At 35.7% G+C, this 26626-nt stretch overlaps 1 protein-coding gene across 3 annotated transcripts in view; it reads left to right on the forward strand.

Moving 5' to 3' along the window:
* The first annotated feature begins 14841 nt into the window (after nt 1-14841).
* The window catches only part of ZC2HC1A (zinc finger C2HC-type containing 1A), a 59050-nt gene continuing 47265 nt past the window's right edge, over nt 14842-26626 (forward strand). For all 3 annotated transcript variants that reach the window (XM_033203404.1, XM_033203405.1, XM_033203406.1), the window contains exons 1-2: nt 14842-14959; nt 24412-24488. In XM_033203404.1, the coding sequence (XP_033059295.1) occupies nt 14944-14959; nt 24412-24488 (93 nt within the window). In that variant the 5' untranslated portion in view covers nt 14842-14943. The remainder of the gene's footprint in view (nt 14960-24411; nt 24489-26626) is intronic.

The raw sequence follows: 26626 nt of genomic DNA on the forward strand, positions 1-26626 counted from the left end.
CTTGCCGTTCCCATTGTTGTATGCCCTGCCATTAACTATGGCAAAGGGAAGCTTCAGCTTTGCCCAACAGCCAGTTAAAGTGAGGGAATGATCCAGGCTTGTCTACCTGTTAATTATAGTAGAGAATGCTGCGAGCTGGTCCAAATACAAATTATGGTGCAGAGAGAATCCAGGCATCCATTCATCAGGAACAAGAAATGGTGGATGTGGAACTTGGCAGTTTCTGGTAATTATTTCTCCAGCTGAGGATCCCAGAGAACTTGCTCAAGCACACTGGGAGCCATTTCCTTTTAAAATATTAAAAGACTTGAAGCAAGCAATTGGACAATATGGGCCAAATTCTCCTTGTGTTCATTCCTTGTTACAATCTGTGGCTTATAACTGGTGTTTAATACCTATGGATTGGGAGTCATTAGCCTGATCCACCCTGTTCCCCTCTCAGTTTCTCCAATTTAAAACCTGGTGGATGGATGAAGCAACAAGTCAGGCATGCAGAAATGTTCAAACCCAACCTCCCATTAATATCACATCTGATCAATTGCTTGGAATTGGACAGGCATGGGGTACTCTAAATCAACAGATGGTAATGGGTGATGAGGCTGTTGATCAGCTCAGAACTATATGCCTAAGAGCCTAGGAAAAAATTCATGACCCTGGTACTACTTATCCTTCTTTTAATTCAGTTTGATGGGGTCCAAGGGAGCCTTATCCAGATTTTATTGCCCGTTTGCAAGATATGGCTCAAAAGGCTATTTTGGATTCTCATGCCAGGAAAGTGATCATTCAGCTGCTTGCATATGAAAATGCGAATACAGAATGTCAGGCAGCAGTTAGACCTATTAAGGGAGATGCAGATCAAAATTACACTTATTGGGCCTACATTTCATTCCCACCACTGCTTAGGTCTATTACATGGTTAGACCCCCAGGTGGAAGTTTGTGCTAATGACAGTGTCTGGATGCCTGGACCAACAGATAACCAAGGTCCTACTCATCCAGAGGAGGAAGGAATGTTAATGAATGTTTCCATTGGTTATCGCTTTCCTCCCATCTGCCTGGGGCTGGTAGCAGGATGTTTAAATTACGATAAACAAAGTTGGATAGTTTATGTCCCTGCACATAATGGATCAAAAGCCTCTATTCATGCAATCAGTGGAAGAACATTTCCATCTTTGGACACTATTAAATACCTTGACCACCGCTATGTTATGACACATTGCCAGATGAATAAATTTAAACTGAATAAGAAGCCCTGCTCTAGGCAGGCCACTAAATGGTCTGGAAATCTAGAGGTGCTAACCTGGGAAGATTGTATTGTAAACAGTGCTGCTGTACTGCAGAATAATTCCTATGGCATCATCATTGATCAGGCTTCTAGGGGATGCTTTGCAGTAAATTGTACTGGACAGTGCGAAGATTGTAAAGGGACTCCTTTCGCAAATGACTACAGAAATAATGCACCAAAATTTTACAGAAGAATTGAAACAAATTACCCTATTAAGTGGGAGAAGAACAGTATGGATCCTCCAAGCCCAAAAATGATTGATCCAATTATAAGTCCAGAACATCCAGAATTGTGGAAATTAATGATGGCTCAAACCCCAATTTGGATTTGGAAAGGAGAATATAAAACAGAGATCCATAGTAAAAAACTTCGATTTGTTATAGTCATGACCGCTAATCAGACGGTCCCATTGCGGAGTTGTGTTAAACCTCCTCTTATGTTGGCAGTGGGAAAAATCAATATCCTACTTGACTCTCAAACCATATTAGGCATCAGCTGTCATCTTTTTACCTGCATTAATTCTGCCTTTAATAAAGATAATAACATTTTACTGGTTAAGGCCCAAAAAGGAGTTTGGATACCTGTTTCCCTCAATAGACGTTGGGAGGCCTCTCCTTCCATACATATTATCACTGAGGTACTAAAAGGAATACTTAATAGATCAAAGAGATTCATATTTACTTTAATAGCTGTGATCATGGGACTTACAGCTGTCACAGCTACTGCTGCTGCTGCTGGTGTTGCTTTGCACTCTTCTATTCAAACTGCGAGCTTTGTGGATAGTTGGCAGAAAAGTTCTTCTAAGCTCTGGAATTCCCAAAGTCAAATAGATAAAAATTTGGCAAATCAAATTAATGATCTCCATCAAACAGTAATTTGAATGGGAGATCAGATTGTGAGCTTGGAGCATAGAATTTGAATGCAATGTGATTGGAATACTTTTGATTTTTGTATTACTCCTAGCTCTTATAATGCCATTGAACACCATTGGGAGATGATTAGACATCACCTACAAGGAAAAGAAGATAATTTAACATTAGATATTACTAAACTGAAAAAACAAGTTTTTGAGGCATCTCAGGCTCATCTCACCCTGTTGCCTGGAGCTGATATTCTTGCTGTAGCTGCTGATGGCCTTTCTAATACCAATCCTTTAAAGTGGATTAAAACCATAAGTGGATCAACAATTGCAAATTTTATTTTGGTTTGTGTCTGTTTATGCTGCTTTTAGTCTACAGATGTGGACAGTGCCTTGAGAGAGAAGCCAGAGACCATGAATGAGTCATGATAGCAATGGTTGTTATTAATCAAAAAAAATTAATAAAGACAAAAAAGGGGGATATGTGGGAAAGAGAGTTTCTGGGGTGCCAGTTGAGTTGGTCTCCCCTGTGTGAGACATCCATGGGAAGCCATGGGTGGCCTCTGAGGAGAAAAGTCTCCTTATTGCCTGCATGTCTTCATGCCCCAAGAGCATAACCACTCAGCGGCATTCCACAGATTGCTCAGGGAGATAACACTCTCTTGAAGCAGTGGGGGTATAATCAAACATCTTGGCTCCTCCTGAAACCTGCTCCTACCCATTTCAGTCCTGGTAAGTTAAAGATCTTAAGTAGTTTAGACACACGCCTTTGCTCAAGGAAATTCACAGAAACCACCACTGCTATACATCTTACCAAATGACACATGAGTTCTCCTTAACTGATCAATCCTTTTCCTCATCCCTTCCTTCCTCTCCCATCTGCCCCGAGAACAAAGAGATTGTAAACCAATAAACTGGGCGGAGCCTCAGAGCTCTGGGCCATGAGCAAGCCTCCAACACTCCGGTCCTCTGGACCCACCTTTTAAATGCTTATCCTGTCTCTTTCTAACTCCTCTGTCTCCGCCGGACTCGGGGTACATGCTGGGTGGTATGAGGCTGGTTTTCCCAACGATTATCTTTATTCTATAATTTCCCATATACAAGTGGTTAATTAATTAGTCAGAAAGCACCAAAACACTTAGTTCTTCATAATCTTGCTTGTGGAAATATCTGTTACAAAAAAGGACCTTAACAATTCATTTCTAAGAAAGCAACACAAATACGTTTTTCTTTGTCAAATACTGAAATCTATTTCATCTATTACTGAAAATACCATAAATAGTTGGCTTTATTTTTCATTTTGTAAGGTTTCTTATTCTTACACATTAACAAACATACATTTTTGTTTCAAACAAACTTCTTTGCCAATTTTGTTATTTCTCCTAGTATAATTGCCTTGCTTTTAATCATTCAAACTGGAAAATATGAAGTCATACTGCTTTTCTAATTTGTCTTCAATCCAATCCCAAGTCTCACCATAAAATGCTTTTTTATAAATAAATTTTAGGGGAAATTTTCCTGAAGAATCAGAACACTTCCTAATCTCTGATAAAGAGATCTTATAACTCATTAGTTCTTCTCAATCGAGACAATCTGAAATGCCAGAAAGCAAGTAATCGCAAGATAACAATTTGGATTTCTCACATAAGTGCTCAGTTCAAACTTGTGGAATTAATTTTCCATTCTTTAAAACATATTTTTATGATTTTCTGAAAGTAACATTACTATGCCTGCTTTTTTTTACCTTTGTTAAGCCTATGATCAGTCCTTTGCTCAAAATGCCTGTCATCATCCTATATAACCTTCAAGAACAAAATACAAATTCTATCTCCTACAGGAAACTATCCTAATTCTAAGCCATGTGGACTATTTTGCATATAACTCTTCTGCCTCTTTTGACCTGAATTTTCATTCTGGCATTATATGTGTTGGTTGCATGAACATGTATTTTTAAATCACTTTTATGTCTTATTACCTCATTTAGATTATAAACTACTGTAGGACTTCCATCTTCAGTGCCTGGTTTTACTCATTAATCCGTCCCTGGTAAAGCAGCCCATAATAACCTCTTTAATTAGTATATTTAGTACTCATTTTCTGTAGTCTTCATTTGGCCCTTAATTATATTCAATATACTATTTATTTATTACGTATTATTACCATATTCTTCATACATTCTTGCTCAATTAACTACATCTTAAGTTCCCTGGGAGGAAAAGATTTTATTCTTACAATTCCTGAACTGAACTTTGTAATAATTTGTATATAAAAAGGCACAAAAATACAGCTTGAAGGGCAAAGGGTCAGAAGGTAGAAGATTTGAGTTCCAGTCCTTAGTTTAGCCAACCAACCAGTCATTGTTGAATAGTCTTTTAATAAACCTTTCTGAGTCTTTCCAGGGTAAAGTTGTTGTAGGAGAAGATTGTTAAAATTTTTAAAGTATTTATTGTTTTTTGGAAACTAGGCAATGAGTTTGTCTCTATCTGCAGGGTCCAAATTTTTATTATACTAAGAGATAAAGTAGCTACTTCTGAAAATAGGATGGGAACAAAGGAGACATCCATCTAGAAACAGCCAGTAGGGTATTTGAATAAGGACACAGGTCATATTAAGGTTGCACATTCTTTCAGAGAATATTCTTGTTTGTACTTTGTGGTTTCCAGGAATTGGTTGCCTACCTACCTTGGTAAGCATCGCAAGCACAGGGTAAGCATTCAGAACTCTTCAGAGAGATGGAGTCAACAGGACAGGCATATATAGAAAGAAAGAATGAGAAATTTATTTTAAGGAATTGGTTGGCTCATATGACTGTGGAGGCTTGTCAAGTCCAAAATCTGCAGGGTAACACATCAGGCTAGAGAACCAGGGAAGCATTGCAGTTTGAGCCTAAAGGCAATCTGCTGATAGAACTTCTCTGTGCCCAGAGGTCAGTCTTTATTTTATTAAGGCCTTCAACTGATTGGATGAAGCCCATTTATATTATGGAGGGTAATCTGCTTTATTCAAAGTCTACCAATTTAAATGTCAATCTTATCCTAAAACACCTCCACAGAAACATCCTGAATAATGTTTGACCAAATCTCTGGTTACATGACCATGCCATGTCAACAGATAAAATTATCCATCATGCATTGATTCTGTCATTGAGGGAAACGAAATATAACTCAAACGGCTTGCTTTTACTTCAGTTTAAGGATAATTTATCAGCTATGATTTGAAACTCAAGAGAGCTTAAATCCAGGGTCTTCCCTTTTGTCATTCTCCACAGACTCAGTGTCAACTAGAAAAAGCAGTTATGCTATGACAAATGGGATCTCAAGTCAGAATATTTATTTTCATTATCCAACCCTGCCACTCACCAACTATAGCTTTGAAAAAGTCACTTGTTCTTAAGGTAAAACCAAGTAATCAATTATATTTATAATTAGCATATATTTATAGGGTGAATTGTCATATGGCTTTTTCTATTAAAAGGCAGCTGCAGAAACCACAGGATCTGATTGATCTGATTGTTTTAAGAGCCATAAGGTTTGTAAAACCATGAAGAAGTGCTAAGATAATCATTTAAGTGATAATAGGAGAGTTTTTCTTCTTCGTCTTTAGTATAAATCCTCTGACGTCATCGTTAACCTTACATAATATTTATTTGTAAATTTTAGTTTCTGCAACATAAAAATGGAAAGAATAACACCTACTTCACAAGTAGATTATCACATGAGTCTATATGGGAAATGGTGTGCATAATAACATATTAACCATAACCACTAGGAGCTAAATAAAACCTCTCTGCTTTCCTAAATTAACTGTTTTGAAGACCATACCCATTCGCTCATATTTATCCAGTCATTTAGCAAATATTTATTGAATATCATGACTGAAGTATTAAAAACTAAGCTTTTAAAAACAATAATGTTTTATGAAAATGCAGAGAATTACTCTCAAAGGTACTGAATAGATAGTTGATAATCTGTTTATTTACTATCGGCTCTTTGAAATCTCCAGGGGTAAAATGCAGTCTGTTTACATATCACTATCAGTATTTTACATTCTTGGTTTCAAGAATGTATATCAGGAGAGCAGTGAAAGTCAGGGCAAATTTTTTCATCTCAGATCAAAAGTATAGCTGGGCATGGGATTGAACAACATTTAATACTAGCAGTAGGCCGTTAAATTGGTGCGATTATCCATTTGTAAAGGAGTCTTAGGTCAGTTTCCTTAGAAGCTGAGGGGATTCTTGTGGAAGTTATTTATTGAAAAATAGCTCCCGGCCGGGCGCGGTGGCTCAAGCCTGTAATCCCAGCACTTTGGGAGGCCGAGACGGGCGGATCACGAGGTCAGGAGATCGAGACCATCCTGGCTAACACGGTGAAACCCCGTCTCTACTAAAAAAATACAAAAAATTAGCCGGGCGAGATGGCGGGCGCCTGTAGTCCCAGCTACTCGGGAGGCTGAGGCGAGAGAATGGCGTAAACCCGGGAGGCGGAGCTTGCAGTGAGCTGAGATCCGGCCACTGCACTCCAGCCTGGGCGACAGAGCGAGACTCCGTCTCAAAAAAAAAAAAAAAAAAAAAAAGAAAAATAGCTCCCTTTGAGTGAGGAAAGCAAGTTACGGCCTGAGGGCAGAAGAAAGGTAAGCAAGAATGTTGTCTTACGTGAAGACCAACTTCAGGCTAGCCTGAATCAATGGAGCCTGCCTGTTAGTCATTGGCTGTGAGTTTCCCCTCAGAGAGGAGGGTCTTAACCTCTCAGATATGGCAGTACCCTTTATGAGAAGGGCAATTCTATGGAGAAGAAGTAGTTATAGATCATTAGCCAACATTCTCAATAGTAGGGGTGAATATCCCTTCCAGAACAGGAGAGTTTGGAAAGGCAACAACAATCTTCACTTCTGAATGGCCATTAATATTCATAATAACAACAAAGGCACTGCAAAGGTTTAAGAGCTCTCTCACTTTTAAAGAAATTTCAAAGAAGTTTCAAAGAAAAACTGACTGATAACCACTATCGTCTTTTATAACATTCAAATTGTTTGAAAATTAGTGTTCCTGTAAATTATATTTAAATTCATTTTATAAAAATAAATTCATAGAAACAATTTGCATATAACTTAAGGAACGCTAATGTTTTTAGATAATATTTTGTACCTAGAATTTATTTTCTTATGAAAGCATAAACTTTATTATGCTTTGAAAACAGAGTCAGAGGAGATTCTTATTTCTGTTTTGTTGATTATCTATTAGCTGCTAAGAAACATAAATGTACATAGGCTTAAAAAGCTCTGCCTCTTAGAAACATCAAGCAGACAATTGTTAGATTCATGTGATAAAATTAGATAGACAATGTGCCAGGTGCATACTTTTGATACACAATCTAAGTAAGAAATCAATACATAAATTAATAAAATGGTATAACTTCAATACAAAAATGCAAGCAAGCAACTTTTCTAGAATGTCATGTTTGCAAACATGGCATTTGTATAAATAGCTAATAACGCATAACTTTAATTACATGTGTATCTACCATAAAAACTTGAGCTTTTTCTTAAAGTAAAATCGAGTAACCAATTATATTATAAATTAGCATATGTTTATAGGCTGAATTATCATATCACTCTTTCCATTAAAAGGCAGCTGCAGAAACCAAAGAATCTGGTTGTTTTATGAGTATGGTTCTTTAAGAAGAACCATAAGGATTTTAAAATCATGAATAAGTGTCAAAATATTTATTTAGGTGATTGATAACAGGATAATTTTTCTTTGTCTGTAGTATAAATACCCTGACATAATCATCATTATATAATATTTGTAATATTTTATAGCATTTTAAAGCAAGTTTTCAAGGCCCTATGAAGCTGCTATGATTAATAATGAAGCAAGGAGGAAAGGACTTTTGATAGTTTTCTTTTTGTTGTTGTTTATTTTCCTCCAAAAGGAAAGTTGCATCTGAAAACACTTGGCTGTCCTGGAGAAAACAGGCAAAATTGGACAAAGCTGAAGTGCATAACTTCTCAAAAGAGCTCTGGGTATTGATACCTTTGCAAATTTTTAGAGTTACCCAGCAACATAAAAGAAACTAGGGAAAACAGTTTTTGTTGTCTTCTTATCTCTAAATCTCTGTTTTATGAGGGTTAAGTTTGGCTATAAATGTAGAACAATCCCCCTTACCTTTTCTTTTCACTCAAAAAAATTGCTTAAGATAAAATTATTTCTATTTCTTGTATAAATTTAGAGATTGATGGTCCAGATGCAAGAGATCCATGCTTCTTCAGTCTTTTACCTCTTCTATGAATGGACTCTACTCCCAAAGTCACCTTATGGTCCAAGATGGCTATTCCAGCCTCAGGTGTCATGCCCAAATGCCAGACAACAGAGGAGAACAAAAAGAAGGAGAATGGCTCATCTTCTCTTTTTTTTAAAGACGCTTAAAAATTATGCACATGGAAGTTACGAATTCTTTGTCACCTGGACTACTTAGCTGCAAGAAAGGCTGGGAACTATAGTTTTTATTCCACAGCCATATGCTCAGCTTTATATCAGTAATACTATTCTGAGAACAACAGATCAGCTAGTGGCCTCTGCAGGTCCTCCCATCTCTATTCTGGGTTCACTACACATTCAGGCCTCCAATGGACTCATGCTGTGTCCCAGTCATGTAAATCAGAACCCTTCTCCCACATCAGTCTATCTGTATCCCTTTCTCCAGGCCTAATGCCAATCTTCTGCTGCAGTGTCAGACACACCACAAAGCTAATCATAAGGTAAATGTGCTTCAAATTAAGATACGAATGCCCAAATATGTAGAATCATCCAAGAGGGAATTTCATCTTTAAAACTAGAAATATATCTTTATCTTTTGTCTATCCATTCCCCACCCAAACTGGTTGTTTTTTTAGAGGGAGTACAATTAATAAAATAGCATTACTACAAATTATCTAGACACCAATCACATTTCCTTGTCAATACCAACCCTCTTTTTTCCACCATTATTAATCACATATACCTATCTTTGGTAGATTCAGCAATACAAAGAATAACAAAACTTGTCACTGGAATGTATCATAAATATTTCAAACGCAGAATTCATTGCTTGTCAGTAGTAGAAAAAAGCTAAAATTTTAGATATTTTTTCTGATATTAAACTATACTTTCATTCTTGGTATAGACCTTATTTAATAATAATTTGGTTGAATATGGCTTGCTAACATCTCTTTTATGACTTTTGTATATATAATGTTGGAAGAGACAATCCTATAATTTTTCATATATTGCTTGTAGTAAAAAATTATGCTAATGTTAAAAAATTAATTATAAGCCTTTCCTCTTTTTAAATTTTATTGAAAATCTGGACACAACAGAAATTATCTTTGTCTTAAAGTTTGGTAAAACTCACCTGTAAATCTTTCTCTACCTGGGGCATTAAAGTGAAGAGATGTCTTTACCATTTTGATTTATTAACAATTTTCATTCTACTCAAGTTTCTTCTCACAATTTTAAATTTTATCCAGAATGATATCCATTTCCTCTCAGTTTTTACATTTATAGAAACAAAGCTGCTCATAATATCCTTGTATTTGTAATTCTGTGATGTCTATATTTACTTTTTCTGTTTAGAGATAGTTTTGGAAAAATGGACTCATGTGATTCCTAACACATATAATATACAAAGGTGATTCCTGATGGGTTGAAAAGCTAATTAAGAAAGATTAAAAGGATAACATTAATACAAAAACATGTGAGCAAATATTCTCAATAATCTAGAAGTGAAGAAAACTTTAATAAAACAATGCACAATTCATAAAGAAATATATTGACATATTTTATAGAATTAATGTTATGGGCTTCTGTTCAGGGAAAGGTATCATAGACAAAATTATCAAGTATTTGGCAAACTGGAAAAAGATTTTTTAAATAATAGAAATTAGCAGGGGTCAACATCTAGCATACACAAGGAATTTACATATCCATAAGAAAAAGATGATAATTTCAATACATAAATGAATAAAAACAGGCAATTCATTGAAAGTCAAATCTGAATTTGCAAGTATATGAAGAAAAGGCCAACTCTTGATTCAACAATTAGAGCGAAGACAGCTATTACTGAGCCATAGAAATATGGGCCCTGTACATTGCTGATGGGAGTGTACACTGGTATAATTATTGTAGAGAGAAATCTAGGTGTACTTAGTGGAAGTGAATATGATCCAGTAATCTATTCCAGGGATGCATCCCAGAGAAACTTGAGCCCAGGTTCATAAGGGGACAAGCACAAAGATGTTCATTGTAGCAGCAGGTTAGAATCAGCTCAGTGCCCATCACTACAGAAATGAGTAAGTAAAATGTGGTGGTGTATGCATACAGTAAAATATTATTATCTGATATCCAGAAGCAACAAACTTGTATTTCATACAGTGGCATGGGTGACTCTCTGAATGAATGATAAAAAAAATTAAATTTAAAAATTAAATAAAATAATTAAAATTAAAATTTTAAAATGACAAACAGAATGAAAGCCATAGAATAATGCCATTTATGTAAATTAAAAACAGATGCATATATAAAACAGCACCGTATGTGTTTCAAAGAATCACACATATCCAAAGACATATGTACATAATAGAATTGTACCTATATTGAGGAGGCTGATAAATTGAGTGAAAATGGGGGATGAATGACAAATTAATAAAAGGAAAATAAAAGAGATACCTTGGCATGAATAGTTGAAGTATGTGCTGTGTGTTAGCAAGTATCATTAACTCAACACCCTCCCCCTAAGATTAAAAAGATATAAATTATATAGCCATAATGCTTGTGCTCTATAAAAAGGAACAAATGTTACACATGAACCAAAATATATACAAATATTCTCCTTGATTCTTTAGATTGTCCCAAAACATTCCAGGCTTGCATCATTTTCTTAAGGAGGATTATGCCATTGTCCCCGCATCCTCAGTGATCTCTATGATACTCTTCAAGACACAATTTAAGTTCTACTTCTATAGAATCTTTAAACTTGTTCCATTCATGTAAATGACTTGTGAAACCCATTGCTTTTACAAGCTGTACCACAACATCTAAAACATAATACTCTTAACCACTCTATTGCCCTGTATTATGCCTTACTCAGGGTTTCCTTTACTAGATGTTAACTTTCTAGAGATCAGAGAGATTTCTTTGAAGCTTTCTGTTGTGCCTAGAGCAGTGTTGTACTCAGGGTTGGAAGATCTCAATTTCTTATTGGTCAGAATGTTATTTTCAGTTAAAAAGATCACATGGCAGGTAAAAAAATATGTACAGACAAATACTTAAAAACCTAAGAGAAGAAGCTGAGCTTCATTCATTTTAATAACTGGCTAGTGATACAATAGACTTGAAGCACAGAAGGTATTCAACAAATATTTGTTGAAAGAATGCATCAGAAAAATGGACTAGTCTAGAGAGGACCTCAATAAACATTTTGGTTAATAGATTTTTAGTTAAGATTTGAAATTGTGATGCAAAGGGATAGATAGGCAAGATCATAGCTGAAAGTTGAAAAAAACTGATCTTTTTGCAGCTGCAAATTAGTTTTGAAAGTAGAGAAGCATAGAGCTAGAATTGCTATCACACTATGAATGAAATAGCCCTTCAATCAACGTAGTAGGTAAAGTTTGCTTTAAGTCCTCACTTTTTTAAAGCCCCTCTTTCTTTTCTTGATGTTTCCTGTCTAGGACACTTTTCCTTCAATAAATCTTCACCTGTGACAGTTTACCTATATGTTTTCTGATTATTCCAGGCCATGAGAAACTATCACTATTTTCTCGCTGAACACTTAGAAAATTTTATTTTTACTTCAAATAAAACTAGCAAGAGCCAACTCAGAGTATGCTTCCTCAATCTAGAACACTTTTAAGCGAGATATTTTCTTATGTTTTTTGATGAAAATTATCATTTTCTTATTATTACAAAATATATGGATTATTTTTATAAGCTAAACTGTGGTAGGTCATTCCTCTGCTGGTTATGGAAGGAAGAAACGTCCCACATAGTGGAGGTGATAAACTGAGTTTTCACTGAGACTCAGAATCTCCTTTAGTTGCGCTCTGCAAATGATCTGAATGAGAACCAATGGCTTTCTCTGAAAGGGGACTTGAACTTTGTGTGGGATTCAAGAGATTGGAGCTTTGAAACAAGAAGCTATATGCAGCTTGCTCAGCTTTTTAGAACGTACAGAACAGATGTGGATCTGCTCAGGGGAATGGTAGTTGAAGGCAATATAATGCAAAGTGGAAAGAATCAAGGATATGATGTAATAAAACACTGATATAATATCTATTTCAATTAAGTACTAGTTTTGTGATCTTGACCAAGTCAGAAACATCTCTGAAACTTTGTTTTCCTTTTTGTATGATAAGGAGGTTGGAAGATCTCAAATTGTTATTGATCTATGAATGTTATTTTCAGTTAACAAGATCACATGGCAGGTAAAAAAATATGTACAGATAAGTGCTTAAAAACATGAGAAGAAGCTGAGTTTCATTCATTTTAGTAACTGGCTAGTGATAAAATTGAAGCATAGAAGGTACTCAACAAACATTTGTTGAATGAATGCATCCTGAAAAATGGACTAGACTGCAGAAGTAATGTCATGATACAGTGCTAAGACAAAAGAGACTCTCAGGCTAGGTATGTAGGCGGCAGAGGAAAGAAATTACTGAAGGCAGATAGGAAGAAGTCCTCTTTACTCAGGGGTCAGAATCAGGGAAAAGCTGCAGAGCCAGGGTAGATGTAGCGTAAAAGTTCTGAAGAGACTAATACCTGTAGGGAAGACTAGCAATCATGTTTTAGAGAATTAAGATTCATTATAGAAATGCCTACTCAAATATATGTTAAACATCGTATCTGAACACTTGGGTTTACACTTGAGGCAGCTATAATAAAATGCAAGGCAAGAAAGGGGAGTGAGGAGCCCAATTAAATCACCATAGGCTTTAGAATTTAACAGTCAAGGGTGTAACCAAGCTCTACCATTCACTAGTGATACAAATATTGACAAAATATTAATTGCTCTGAGACATCTAGAAAATGAAAATTTTAATTCTGACAAATGAAGATTGTAGTATCTACTTTGTAGATTTCTTTTGAAGATTCGTCAACATATGACAAGGGCCTAAAACATGCCTCACATGATTTATTCTTTATTGCTATTTTTATTATTTTTATTGTTACTGTAGATTTTATGCCGAATAAGGTATCAGCCAACTCAATATTCATCTTGCCTTCAGTGAAAGAACTTGTAATTTGTAACAATGGCTTCTTTTTGTATTTTCTTCTGTGTGCTTTTTTTTCTCCTTAATGCTCTCTTAAAAGGTCTTCCCTCCCCACCAAAAACTCTACCTTTGCCTTAGTAGCACTGAGGAGGAAAAATGACCTATCTGCAGCACCCAGTCTAGAGTAGCTTATTGCCTGCAAGGCTACGGGTTGGCCAAGTAGTCCCAGGATCTCAGAGGAACAGAAGAAGCAGGGGAACCGGGGAAGGGCAGACGGAGTCATTGAGGCATGGTTGAAGTGGTCTTTACATGGCTCCACACAACAGATGGACTCTACCACATTCAAATGGACTTGGAGTACCTTCTCAGTAAGAGGTGATGCCCCCTCAACTGTTGGTTTTCTTTTTTAAACAACACCTTCATGTGAGTGGAGAGTAGGAGGAATCCTGCTTCCTGAAGGTAACTGATTTCATAGTAGGTAAAGTCAGATATGAAGTTAAACTCTTCAATTAAACAGATTAACAATAAAATTAATTCGAGGCTTGTTATGGACAACACATTAATACTGGTAACTTGCCAGGAGATACGCTATAGTCAACAAACAATACAGCTTGTTTACGATTGCTAAATCTAATTTTCAAAGAAATGTAGTTCTGGTAATTGTAAGCAAAACAATTAAAATTGTCTCAGTTTTTAAGTTACTTTCATCTTCAGGAGGTTTTTGAACTCTGTTAGAGACGGGTGGGCCTCATTCTGTCAGGTTGTAACTTAATTCCTCAACTCAAACTTCCCAGATCAAACATTATCAGGCCAGGCGACTGTTTTGGTTCAAGGATGATAAAGTATAGGGACAGGGTAGGCCAAGAGTAGAAGACAGTGGGAGGACTGGGTTTCACTTCTAATTTTTGGACCAAGCTTTTGTGGTGAGGAAATTGTTTTCAAGGGCTTAGAACAATCGCAGTTCCACAATCGCCGATAGAAAGTATGATTTCTCTAGAAAAAAAGTGTCTTAACCTATGAAGCTGTGTGTGAAGATCAAGTCTAGGGGATACGCTGAGGTCAAGTCATGCGACCAAAGAGCGGAAAACAGAGAGTGCTGCATGCAAGCGTGCTGGGCGTTTGTTTGGTTTGCTTGCCTGCTTGAAGTATCTGCTGGGAGGGATGGCGGCTAGAAGTCAGAGGCATTGACTTGATTTGAGGAACTGGTGAAGCGGAGTCCATGAGGTGCTGAGGTACTCTAAATAGGAGGATAAGGTATGAGGGAAAACAAGGCTGGAGTCAAAGGCGCCGTTGCGTCGGAGAATGCAACCTGAAGCGGCTCGCGGCTCCCTGGAGGGTAACCGGGGCAGACACAGCCGGGTGGCAGCCAGGCGGAGACCGCAGGAGCCTAGCCTCCGCCGCGGCCCCGCCCCCACGGATCCCCGCCCCCGCAGCTGCGGAACCAATGGGAGCCCGGAATGTTAGCGGGTGGGAGGTGCGGCTGGGTTGCTACAGCCAGAGCTGGGCGGCGGCGGGAGCTGCTGGAGGAGTCTCGCTGAGCTCGGGGCGGTGGCGCAATGGAGGGACTGGAAGGTGAGGCGATGAAGGGATGCGGGCAGGACGGCTAGAGCGGGCCCGGAACAGCTGGGGACCCTGGACACCAGTAGCAGGAAGGCGAGGGCAGGTTCGGAGCGGTGGACCTCACCGCGTCGCCGCCGCGTCTCCGAGGGCCGGGGCCGTAGGGAGCCGGACAGTCCCCGATGCGGTGGAGCGAACGCTCCCGGGCTGCCCCGCCTCAGACGGTCTTCAACTGGGCTTGCCAGCCCGGAGCCAGATCCTGCCTCTGGCAAGATGCCTGCACGTCTTTTCCTACTATTTTCTGATCTTGCTTGACTCCTGAGTGCCCTTTTAGTGATCCCAGTCTCTGGCCAGGTTTTGTTTTCCTTGCACTGGACTCTCTCCATTATTGTCCACGGCCTTAACATCACCAGGCCAGTTTGTGCTGGAGCCCCGGGGTGTGTCTCCAGCCTCGAGCTCCTGACGTTCCTTGGCTAGTTTCCCTAGGTAACCGCTTTTTTACATTTCGACAGCATCTTCTGTCGGAGGGATGTCAGAGCATCTCCTAAGGAAGTGTCACTGGCCAGCTTTAGAGCCGGTACAATCGATTACCAGGAGGATTTGATGGCTTATTCACGGCCGCTGAGTGAGGAAGAGCCTGTAATTGATTCCTTATCTTTGGGTTTATCTTTGTACTGTAACCATGACTCCAGATTTTGCTTTGTTCCCAGTTCTTTCACTTTTTCTCTATTCTGTTTACCCATTTTATCCTGTGTAATGAAAGCATTCACCTAAAAACAAAGGAAGGAAAAAACCACGGTAACTAGCATTGGCAACAACAATTTCAAGATTTTTAAATTTGTTTTGATGAAGAACAAACCTTCAGAATTGAAAGATCTTCTTGTCTTGATTTAGCTCCTTTTCTTCTGTCTCCTAGTTTACACAGATTCAGCTGGAATTAAGAATTAGCAGAAGCTTTGAGTCTTGTGTATTGTTGCATGCTAGGGAGTAAAATATTGTACATTGTGTGATGAAGTGAAAAGTGGTAACCGGTAACTTTTTCAGTCACCTAAGTTCACCAAAAAACAGATGTAATAACGTGAGTAGGAGTTTATTTCGTGCTTTTGCTCTGATAAATAAATCTGATAATTTTTCATTTGTGGACAGCTGCAGTGTGCTATGGCCAAATGAAGGTCTTGTTTTTTGCTTAGGTGTTTTTGGAAGATAATTCAAGTTTCCATGAAATAAGGAATTGTAATGATAGTACAGTATTTTTTTACTTTCAAGATACTTTTGTATCTTGGTGGGATTAAAGCACAATGGGTAGGAGTATGGGTTCTGGAATTCTCATGAGATTATCGTACACAATATGATAAGGTTTTTTACATATTATCTATAAAGTGTTTTTTAACAGTTTGCAGATTTTTATTATTTTATTCAACATTTGTTATTAAGACAAAGATCGTCATCTGATTTTTCACTTACGTATCCTAAGCACCTAAAACAATGCCTGACACAAAGTGGGTACTCAATAAATATTTGTTGTTAAATAAATGTCTATTACGGGCATCTTTTTAGGTTCTAGGATGCAGCAAAGAATAAAAATGATAAAGATTTACTCTCATCGAACCTACATTTTAGTGGACCTTACATTTTAACAGTGCTAAGATATTACTTTTGAAACCTTACTATGAATGTTTTTAAAATGTAATGGAAACCTATTATGATACTCAGTTGGATAGGTGTACAAATAGGTAGGATTCTGTATTTATAGGCATGTTTTATGGACCCAGCTTATGATGTTATAGGGCCTAGTTTATGATATTAATAGTGCTTGCTCTTTACTTTTACATTTTTTTTTAAGAAAATAAGATTCTGTCATTAACTATAATGTGTTTAATTGGATAAATCGGGTTGAAATATGTGAAGTTGCCTTAAATTATGTAGGGCAAAACAGTTGAATTCTGGTAATTTCAAGTGGTTCAATTTAATAAAAGTTCTGAGAACTTTCTGTTGAAGTTAGGATGGTGCCTTTCTCCCCTTCCTCCTTCTCCCCCTCCCTCCGCTAAGAGATTACACTTTGCAAATATCAAACTCTGAGTCTTAAGTTTACCGTTCATTAATTCATTCATCCATTCTTTCATTCTAGAAACATTGATACAGTGATAGATAAAGTAGTTTCTTACCTCTATTGGAAGTTAAAGTCTAGTACTTTGAAGGTGTCTAATAAATATTATATTGCGGTATCCAGTAAGAAATATTCAAAAGTTTGCTTAATGTGTCAGAGTAATTGAGTAAGTATTATACTCTGGCATTAGACATATGTTTCTAGTTGAAACCAGTTATCAGACATTGATCTTGGCTATAAAACCAGAAAATATATGGACTCTTGAAAATTTCTATTAAAGATAATCTTACTCTTTCTTATAAGTTTTACGTTATTTGCATGTAATCATATACCATTTGTTTTACTTTTGGTCTTCTGGGTCTTTACACTTCTTGAATAGTCAATAGATGAGGTATTAGGCTCAAGCCCTATACTTTGAAACCAAATGTAAGTTATCTATGTTTTTGTAGAATCAATATCTGAGCACTTCTACTTTCTGTGGGTAATTATAGCAAAGCCTTTTCATTCAATAAAATTTGTGCCCTACAAAATCTATCTAAGGATAATAGAAGTAGTTCTAGACTTGGGAGAGTTCTAATCTCTTACAAGCTTTTTTTTTTTTTTTGGTCAAATGAAGAGATGGTAAAATCTAAGCAGATTTTATCCTTGTATACAGTATTGTCATTCTCTTCATATCCCTAATAAATGGTTATAAAAATTATGGCAGAGGTCAGGCTGTCCTTTCCTCTTGCAGATTGTTGAAATTATTAGATCTTAGTACTGCCCTCTAAAACTTGATTAGAAGACTGACTGCTCTTCAGTGGTTTAAAGACAGTCATGTCTCATCAAAATTTCTGTTTTGTTTTATTTTTTCGTAGTATAAATGTATACTAGTTTACTGAATAATTTATCTTTATTCATTTATCTAGCATTTATTGCTTTTTGGTACTGAGTTGGATGCCAGATATTTTAATAGACAGTATATTGTAGAGGGCTGTGTTTGAGTCCTTGCTCTGTTTCTTTTTAGCTCTATGATTTGGTCAGTTTACTTAATCTGAACCCTTATTTTCCCTGCTATGAAAAAAATGGAGCTATTAAATATGTAACTACCTAAATTATATTAAGTATTAAATAATGTAATATATGTAAAACATTTAGCTAAGTGCCTAGTGCATAGGAGGACCTCTCAGTGTGTGTTTGTTAGATGGAGAAAATCACAAAAAGCATGTTAGCAGGTCCAGTATAGGTAAAATATAGCAGCTTGGGAGGAGGGAAGGAAATACTGAAGCCAAGAGAGAAAGGAATTTAAAGGTGAAAGGGATTCATCAGCAGTGGCTCAGACTATTGAAAGGCCCAGTAGGATGGGGATTCAAAAGAGGGCTTCAGATTTGACCATTAGTAAATTAATAGTAATCAGTTACCTTCCTTTTTAATGTCATTATTATCTCCTTATTAAACAAACTTTCCCTGATTATCCATACTTCTCCAAGACAGCATTGTGACCATCTTTTCTCCCCTTACTTCGTTCTACCTTCATTGTGGTTATCACCATGTAACATTTTATATATTAGTTTTTATTTGTTTTTTCCCTATTAGATGAGTGAAAGCTCTATAAGATCAGAGTCTTTGGTTTTTTGTTTTTTTTTTATCATCTTTATACCCCTACCTCCTAGAACAGTTTCTGCCTCATGCTAGGTGCTCAACAAATACTTATTGAGTCAAGGAATGGATGTATTTCTTTCTTTGTTTCTTTCTTTCATACTTCTTTTTTTTTTTTGAGATGGAGTTTTGCTCTTGTTGCCCGGGCTAGAGTGCAGTGGCATGATCTCGGCTCACCAAAACCTCTGCCTCCTGGGTTCAAGCGATTCTTCTGCCTCAGCCTCTGGAGTAGCTGGGATTACAGGCATGTGTCACCACGCCCAATTAATTTTGTATTTTTAGTAGAGACAGGGTTTCTCCATGTTGGTCAGGCTGGTTTCGAACTCCCGACCGCAGGCGATCCGCCTGCCTTGGCCTCCCAAAGGGCTGGGATTACAGGTGTGAGCCACCATGCCTGGAAGAATGGTTGTATTTCAATACAATGCTTGGTCTGATAATGTCTCCCTGCAATTTAGACAGCGAGTGAATGAGAGATAGGGAAGGACTAAGCAGAAAATGTAAGTTAGTGTTTCAAAAAATGTGCTCCTCAGGACGCTGGTGGAGGACTTTGGTCTTGGGAGTACAAAGGATTTCTGATAAAATAAATTTGGGGAAATAACAACATATTGTCTCTTTAAGACTAAGGGAATTCTGCTCTAAGAGAACCCATTTAGCTTAGTTTAATCTACCATTTTCCGAACATTTGGCCATGAAGCAAGGGATTTGAGGATAATTCCTAGTATAAATCATGGGTCATGTTCAGACTGGGTAGAAAGGGACACGCAGCCAGGAATGAGCTTATTAAGAAAAGCAACTCACTTTGAGACCGAGATAGTAACTTAGAGAAAGGTAGGAGGTAGAATTCTATGATTAAAGAGGAAACTTGAGTGTTTTAAAGTCCAGAGTTGGTTGTTTAGGCAGTAGTTTTGCCAAACTAGAGTGCAGGTGACTAAAATGCTGTGAAGGATGAAGGTTGTGTGTTGAGTTGGGTAGGCATTGACTAGGTTAAGACAAAAACTCTTGTAGGATGAGCTGAAAAGGGTAAATCTTGTGAGACACTGGAGAATATTGATTTGGAAGTAATTCGATTTTAGAAAGGATACTGGGAAGAAAGTGGTATAACATATTTTGTGCTTCAAAGGAAAGGTTTGTTGAGCATTAAAGGAATCAAATGAACGATGATAGAACATAAGACTTACCAGCAGTAAGGAGATAGACATGCCACAAGGGAGGCCAGAACTGTTCTTAATTTCCAAGGTTTCTTTGAAAATGTTCTCTCACAGTTCTTAAATGTATGCATTTTAAAATGTCACAACTATTTTAAATAAAATAATTATTTCTCATCACTTACGGTGTTAGATAAAGATACCATTTCAAGTCTTATCATCATACAGGTTTTGAAGTTGCAAAATATAAGCAACTCATAGTTGCAAAATATAAGCGACTCATAATGGAATCAACAGTGTGTGCCAAATGAATTTTGCATGGAGAGATTGACTTTTTAAGAGTTCTAGAATATTAAAGTACTTTTTTGACTTGGTTCTATCTATCACCTTGAGTGCTTATTTCAACAATATTTGCTTTCTGTTACAATATTCACCCCTCTGAATATCATCTTTCTCTTGTATTTTTGTAAGCTACAAAATTTGCTAGTTTTTGCCACTTAGGAAAGGTTAGTGGAGTTTGCCTGCATGTCTTGGAAAGTAGTATTTTTTATTTCTGTAGGTTTTGAAGCATTTTATATGTAATAGTTGATCCTCTGAAATTTTAAAGTAAATTGAGCAAATATTAGCCTCATTTAACAGATGTTAAACTGAGTCTGCCTATATGATTGGTCATACATTTCCTTCTAATTCATGTCTTAAAGGCTTTTCTAATAAGGAGTTCTTTGCTGTAAGTCCTTTCAGGTTCTCAGTTCTCTGTGTAAATAAGTGGAAATTATTTCCTCAACATGGTATATACTACCTGAAGCATTCATTCTACCATCTGCAATTGGTTTAATCATTCTTATATATAAACTTTATTTAAAAAATCAGTAAGAAAGAGGTCTTCTATGTAATTTTCTTGCTAACGTGGTCTTAAGGTAGATTTTGTTAAATTACAGTATGTTACAGATAAAAGGGGACCATATATCATTTAACTTAAATTCCTTATTTTATATAAGAAAATCTAAACCTTAGAAAGCTTAAATATCTTGCCTGGGGACTCATAGTTCTCAGTGACAGAGCTGGGGACTTGAAGTCAGATAATATAAGACAAATTCCAGTGCTTTTTCAACTATAGTTGCCATGTCTTTTAATGAATTTAATTAGAGCAAAATGTGGCTTTTAACTCTGAGGCCTAAGGTATTTATCATGATCTGGATGGAAGGTTCCATTAATATGTTTTTTAAAAATTATTTTAGTAATAAAATTTATATCCAGGCACATGATTATTTTAATTTTAATTGAGTGAAAGGTTTTACCCTAGACTCTTCAGATCAACTCAGTATGCCACTTAACTGATTACCAGCAGTATTTCTTCATGCCTTGAAGATTAATAAGATAAATTTTGTTTTTAAGGTTTAGTAATTTACCATAGAGATAACTTTTAAGGTAAAAGAACATGACAAATTGATTTGTTTAAAATAATTACAAGAAAACTACATATTTTCAACTAATCAGCTTGGTTATCCTTAGATTACGACTTTTCTGTGTTTATTCTGGTCTTTTTGCCCACTGATAACTCTTAAGCCCATTTTAATTGATAATTTTGCTTACTTCAAAATACAGTAAGAAGTATTTTTTACAGCAACTGACAACTTACCAATGAAACTAAAGAAAACATGACAATGTGAAGTTTCACAATTTAAATTATAGAAATTATTTTAAATTTTTTAAAAAATTTTACTTTAAGTTCTGGGATACATGTGCAGAATGTGCAGGTTTGTTACACAGGTAAACATGTGCCATGGTGGTTTGCTGCACCCATCAACCTGTCATCTAGGTTTTAAGCCCTGCATGCATTAGGTATTTGTCCTAATGATCTCCCTCCTCTTGCTCGCTACGTCCTGACAGGCCCTGGTGTGTGATGTTTGCCTCCCTGTGTACATGTGTTCTCATTGTTCACCTCCCACTTATGAATGAGAACATGTGGTGTTTGATTTTCTGTTCCTGTGTTAGTTTGCTGAGAATGATGGTTTCCAGCTTCATCCATGCCCCTGCAAAGGACATGAACTCATTCTTTTTTATGGCTGCATAGTATTCCATGGTGGATATGTGCCACATTTTCTTCATCCAGTCTATTATTGATGGGCATTTGGGTTGGGTCTAAGTCTTTGCTATTGTAAATAGTGCTGCAGTAAGCATACGTGTGTGTGTCTTTGTAGTAAGAATGATTTATAATCCTTTGGGTATATATCCAGTAATGGGATTGCTGGGTCAAATGGTATTTCTGGTTCTAGATCCTTGAGGAATCACCACATTGACTTCCACAATGGTTGAATTAATTTACACTCCCACCAACAGTGTAAAAGTGTTCCTATTTCTCCACATCTTCTCCAGCATCTGTTGTTTCCTGACTTTTTAATGATCGCCATTCTAACTGGCATAAAATGATACTCTGTTTTGGAGAATGAAAGCGTTGTCCAAATTGAAGAATTGTTACCTTGCTACCGGGTAGAAGTTCCCTGCGTAGGTCTTGACATCAACACACATGCACATGTTGTATTTTGTCAATTACAGTGCTATACTCTATGACCAGCTAATATTAGAAGACATTATAAATTTATATATATGTTATATATATCTTTATTTTGGGTGAAGTAATTGCATTCTTTTCCAAAAAAGATTTCTTTGGGGTATAATTGCTTTTAAATTATCCCCAAATAGCGTTATTTTAAAATGGAATTGTATGTGTTTATGCCTTATAGTGATGATAATTTTCTTTTTAAAAAAAATTTTTAAACATGTTTGATAGCTTGTGGAAATTAAGTTATCAAATTAAGCTATCAGTCAAGAACTGGATTTTATTATATGGTAATATTCTGGTTGCTGTTATGTTTTAATTTTTTTGTATAAAAAATAGATGATTTGGTTCTTAGATCTATTTAATAAGTAAATAATATAGATTATGTTGGCTTTATGAGAACAATAATTGTGTTATTCTGTCCTTGTGATAATATTACTTAATGCATGCTTAGTATGTAGTTTTTCTATGTGCTGAATTTATTTTTCTCAATAGTTAATTTTTATAAGATTTTGCTTTGTCATCTATTTAACAAGTAGATAAACAAATACACTTTTAAGTATAATATGTGGTGCTTTTTAATATTTTTATTGATGAATTTTAAAATCATTCCTTAGTATGTAAAAGAATACATGAAAACTATAAGCAAATTTAGTAGATTAGTTAGCATGTGATGTTACTTAGACCATCATTTTGAAGACATTCTTATCTAAATGAACCTAATGGTTTCCATTTAGTAACTCTGGATTGTTAGTGGACTTAAGTGATCCAGATAAATGAGATGCTCTCCCTAAATAACTTTGCTCCTGGTGTTGGAGAAGGACAAATCAGGCAAATCTTAGCTTTTCTTTTGTAGTGTTGACTGCTTAACTGCCACTACACAACATTGCCTCCATCTGAGATGACAAGTAGTCACTATCCACCAGTCAAATAGGACAGTGGAGTAACAGGAAAATGAGAAAACAAAACAATTCTTCTGTTACTGTATTTGAATGCAATCTTACTAGTATCTGTTTTGGTTTGCCTGTTTAGTTCTCTGTGAACTCACTACATTTCTTGGACCAGGTTATATGGAGTCATAATTGTACTTTTAAAAATTAGTTTGTTACTTCTAAAGGAAAATGTTTTTCTATTTGTCTTTCATATGATAAAAGAATTTCAGTATCTCTAAAATGTTCAGCAGAAACTAAGGGGAAAATGTTACATGTTTTAAGTATCATTTTTAGGAAATTACAGGTATGAAAACAAGTTTATGTTTGATATTTGGAAACAAAATAAAATGACAAAATGAATTATGTAGAGTCACAAAGAATGTAGTTTCTTTTTTTTTTTTCTTTTTAGTAATAACATTTGTTGTATTCAGGTACATGATAGTTATATTAATTTTGTTAATAATTGAGTGAAAGTTGTAGCTACCTCTTTATTTAATTTTGTTTGTAAGGTCAGAATATCTCCATTTACTAGTCCACTGACTCTTATATAAGTTGTATATGTAAAAAATAATAATTCACATAATGTATGTAATTGCATAACTAGGTGATAGCATTGCACGTTCTATTGTTTGGTGATAAACAGAATAAGATTCCTTTTATTCTATATACTTCAAATCATTGGAGGAAGTCGCTGAACTGATCACTAATGGTATTTCTTCATGCCTTGGAAATTAATAAGATAAATTTTGTTCTTAAAATGTAGTAATTTACCATAGAGATAGCCTATAAGTTAAGAGAATATGACAAATTGATTTGCTTAAAATAATTACAAGAAAACTAGATATTCCCAACAGTATTAGTTTGGATATCTTTAAATCATGACTCTTGCATATTTATCTTGACCTTTTTCACCACTGATAAGTAAGTATTATGCTCCTTTTAATAGATAATTTTGGTTAGTTCAAAATGCAGTAAAACATTTTTCACAAAAACTGATAATTTACCTATAAAACTAAAAGATTAAAATGTGAAGTTTCACAATTTTAAATTATAGAAATTATTTATTAAATTCCTTCCTGTTTTAGAGAATGGAGGTGTTGTCCAAGTTGGAGAATTGTTACCTTGCAAGATTTGTGGAAGAACATTCTTTCCAGTAGCATTAGTGAGTAGACTGATTTTGTACCTTTATGGTTTTACAGATCTGTGATTGTTCAATAATTCTGGTCAATTCTCATGGGAGGAACTTATGTGGAATAGTTTTTCAAGAGTTAATGGGTAATATTCTTTGTTCAAGGGTCTTGATTTCAGCTATGCCGTTCTTCCAGAATGCTTTCTTTCCTTCAGAATTTGGTCTTCAGAACTCTTCTATTAAAGTTTAAAGTTATTCCTAGTTTTATGAGACTCTTACCAAAAACAAACAAAATCACAACAAACGAAATCAGATACCTTAGAAATAGGTAATTATTTGCAGATACAAAATAATATAATGTCTGGAATTTGCTTTATAGGACTTCAGGAAAAAATCAGGGATAGGTGAAACAAAATTGTTCAAATATTGGTAACTGTTGAAGCTGGGTGGTAAGTAGTAAAAGGGAATTAATTATCCTTTTTTGTCACCTCTTATGTTTGAAATGTTTCAAAGAAAAAGATTTTTTCAATGTAAAAGTACACCTGAAATTTTTTATGTGTTCTTTAGATATGTTAGCTACTTAGTAAGTACAAATAAAAACGCTTTTAACTAATCTTAATAAAAATTACCTAATTAAATAGGGAATAATAAAAATTATGCCTATGTACCTTACATATTTTAATTTCAAACACAAATACACATTTATTAATACTTTGATGTAAGACAGGATTTTTCTGTGAATATGGATCTGCTGATTAAAGTTCTGCCCTCTTCCACTGTGCATCCTCTTACTTTTTCTGGTTTGTTTCTTTAAAGCAAAGTGAGGAATTAATGATCCAAAATGTCCTTCTGACTGTAAGAACCTTTTAAATAATGATGGCTTTTTTGTAATATTTTAAAAACATCTTGCCCACACATTCAATGATTTTTTTCTTATCAATTTATTATTTTTCAGAGTGTTCAGCTGAATTTCACAGCAAATAAAAAAAAAAAGCCTTTTTCTGCTCTCTTTTATGTGGTATTTAACTTAATAATGTTATAACAACTAAAACTTGAGTTACGTTGGGAAACAAGCACCACATACACTTGACATATATAACTTAATAAGGAACATATATACATGGGTCCACTAGAGAGTCATCTGCTAGCCTCATTTAAAAAAAAAAAATACTTAAGAGCTGTAATTACGTTGCTTGTTTGTTGAAATGAAAACTGAAAATAAGTATGTAAAGCAGTTGATTGCTAATTGTCTGCTGAAAGCCTACGAGGCTCCAAGACACCAAATAATCCAGTTTTGAGGTTTCGTTTTTCCCAGAGAAAGTTTGACAGTCCTACCTTCTTCGGTGTTTATGAAAATACAAAAGAAAAAAGTGTATTTAGTGTACCGATGTCATCAGTCATCGTGCTTAATATATTGGAGGGAGAATGTTTATCCAGTTGGTTTTCTGGAGGTCATTTAAGACAGCTTCCATTCTAATGTCCCTAAACTGAATAACTGAATAAATGAATGAATGGACAACTCTATAAAAACAAACAAACAAACAAAAAAACCTGTAGGAGTTTTAAACACTAGATAGCTCAAGAAAAATCGTAGGTGAAGAAAACTGCTAAGTTTGAGTTCCAGAAGGGAGGAAAAGAATTAGTATGAGGGAAGGACACAAATCAGACCACCTGTCCTATTAGGTTGTGTTAACTTTATATTAGCATACTACTATTATGTTAACTTTAGTAATCCAAACTACTACTCTTACGTTAACTTTTGTAATCCTAAAACTAATGTATTCTTTGTATTTTCTTTTTCTAGTATCTATGTTAAGGTATTTAATGGAGACTTTTTTTTTTTTCCCAGTGTAGTAATTTTGACTTTGTTACTTTTTCTTAGTGTTACAGGACAGAGAAATATGTTGCAGGAAAAGGGTCCCAATGGAGACCCTAAAAGAGAGTTTTTGGATTTTGCACACGAGTTTAGGGCGAGTTCGCAGTGCAAAGTGAAAGCAAGTTTATTAAGAAAGTAATGAAAGAACTGGTACTCCATAGACAGAGCAGCCCTGAGGGCTGCTGGTTGCCCATTTTTATGGTTATTTCTTGATGATATGCTAAACAAGGGGTGGATTATTCATGCCTCCTCTTTTTAAAACATATAGGGTTAGTTCCTGATGTTGCTATGGCAT

This window comes from Trachypithecus francoisi, unplaced genomic scaffold (assembly GCF_009764315.1).
Source record: "Trachypithecus francoisi isolate TF-2019V2 unplaced genomic scaffold, Tfra_2.0 Lachesis_group7, whole genome shotgun sequence".
NCBI lineage: Eukaryota > Metazoa > Chordata > Mammalia > Primates > Cercopithecidae > Trachypithecus > Trachypithecus francoisi.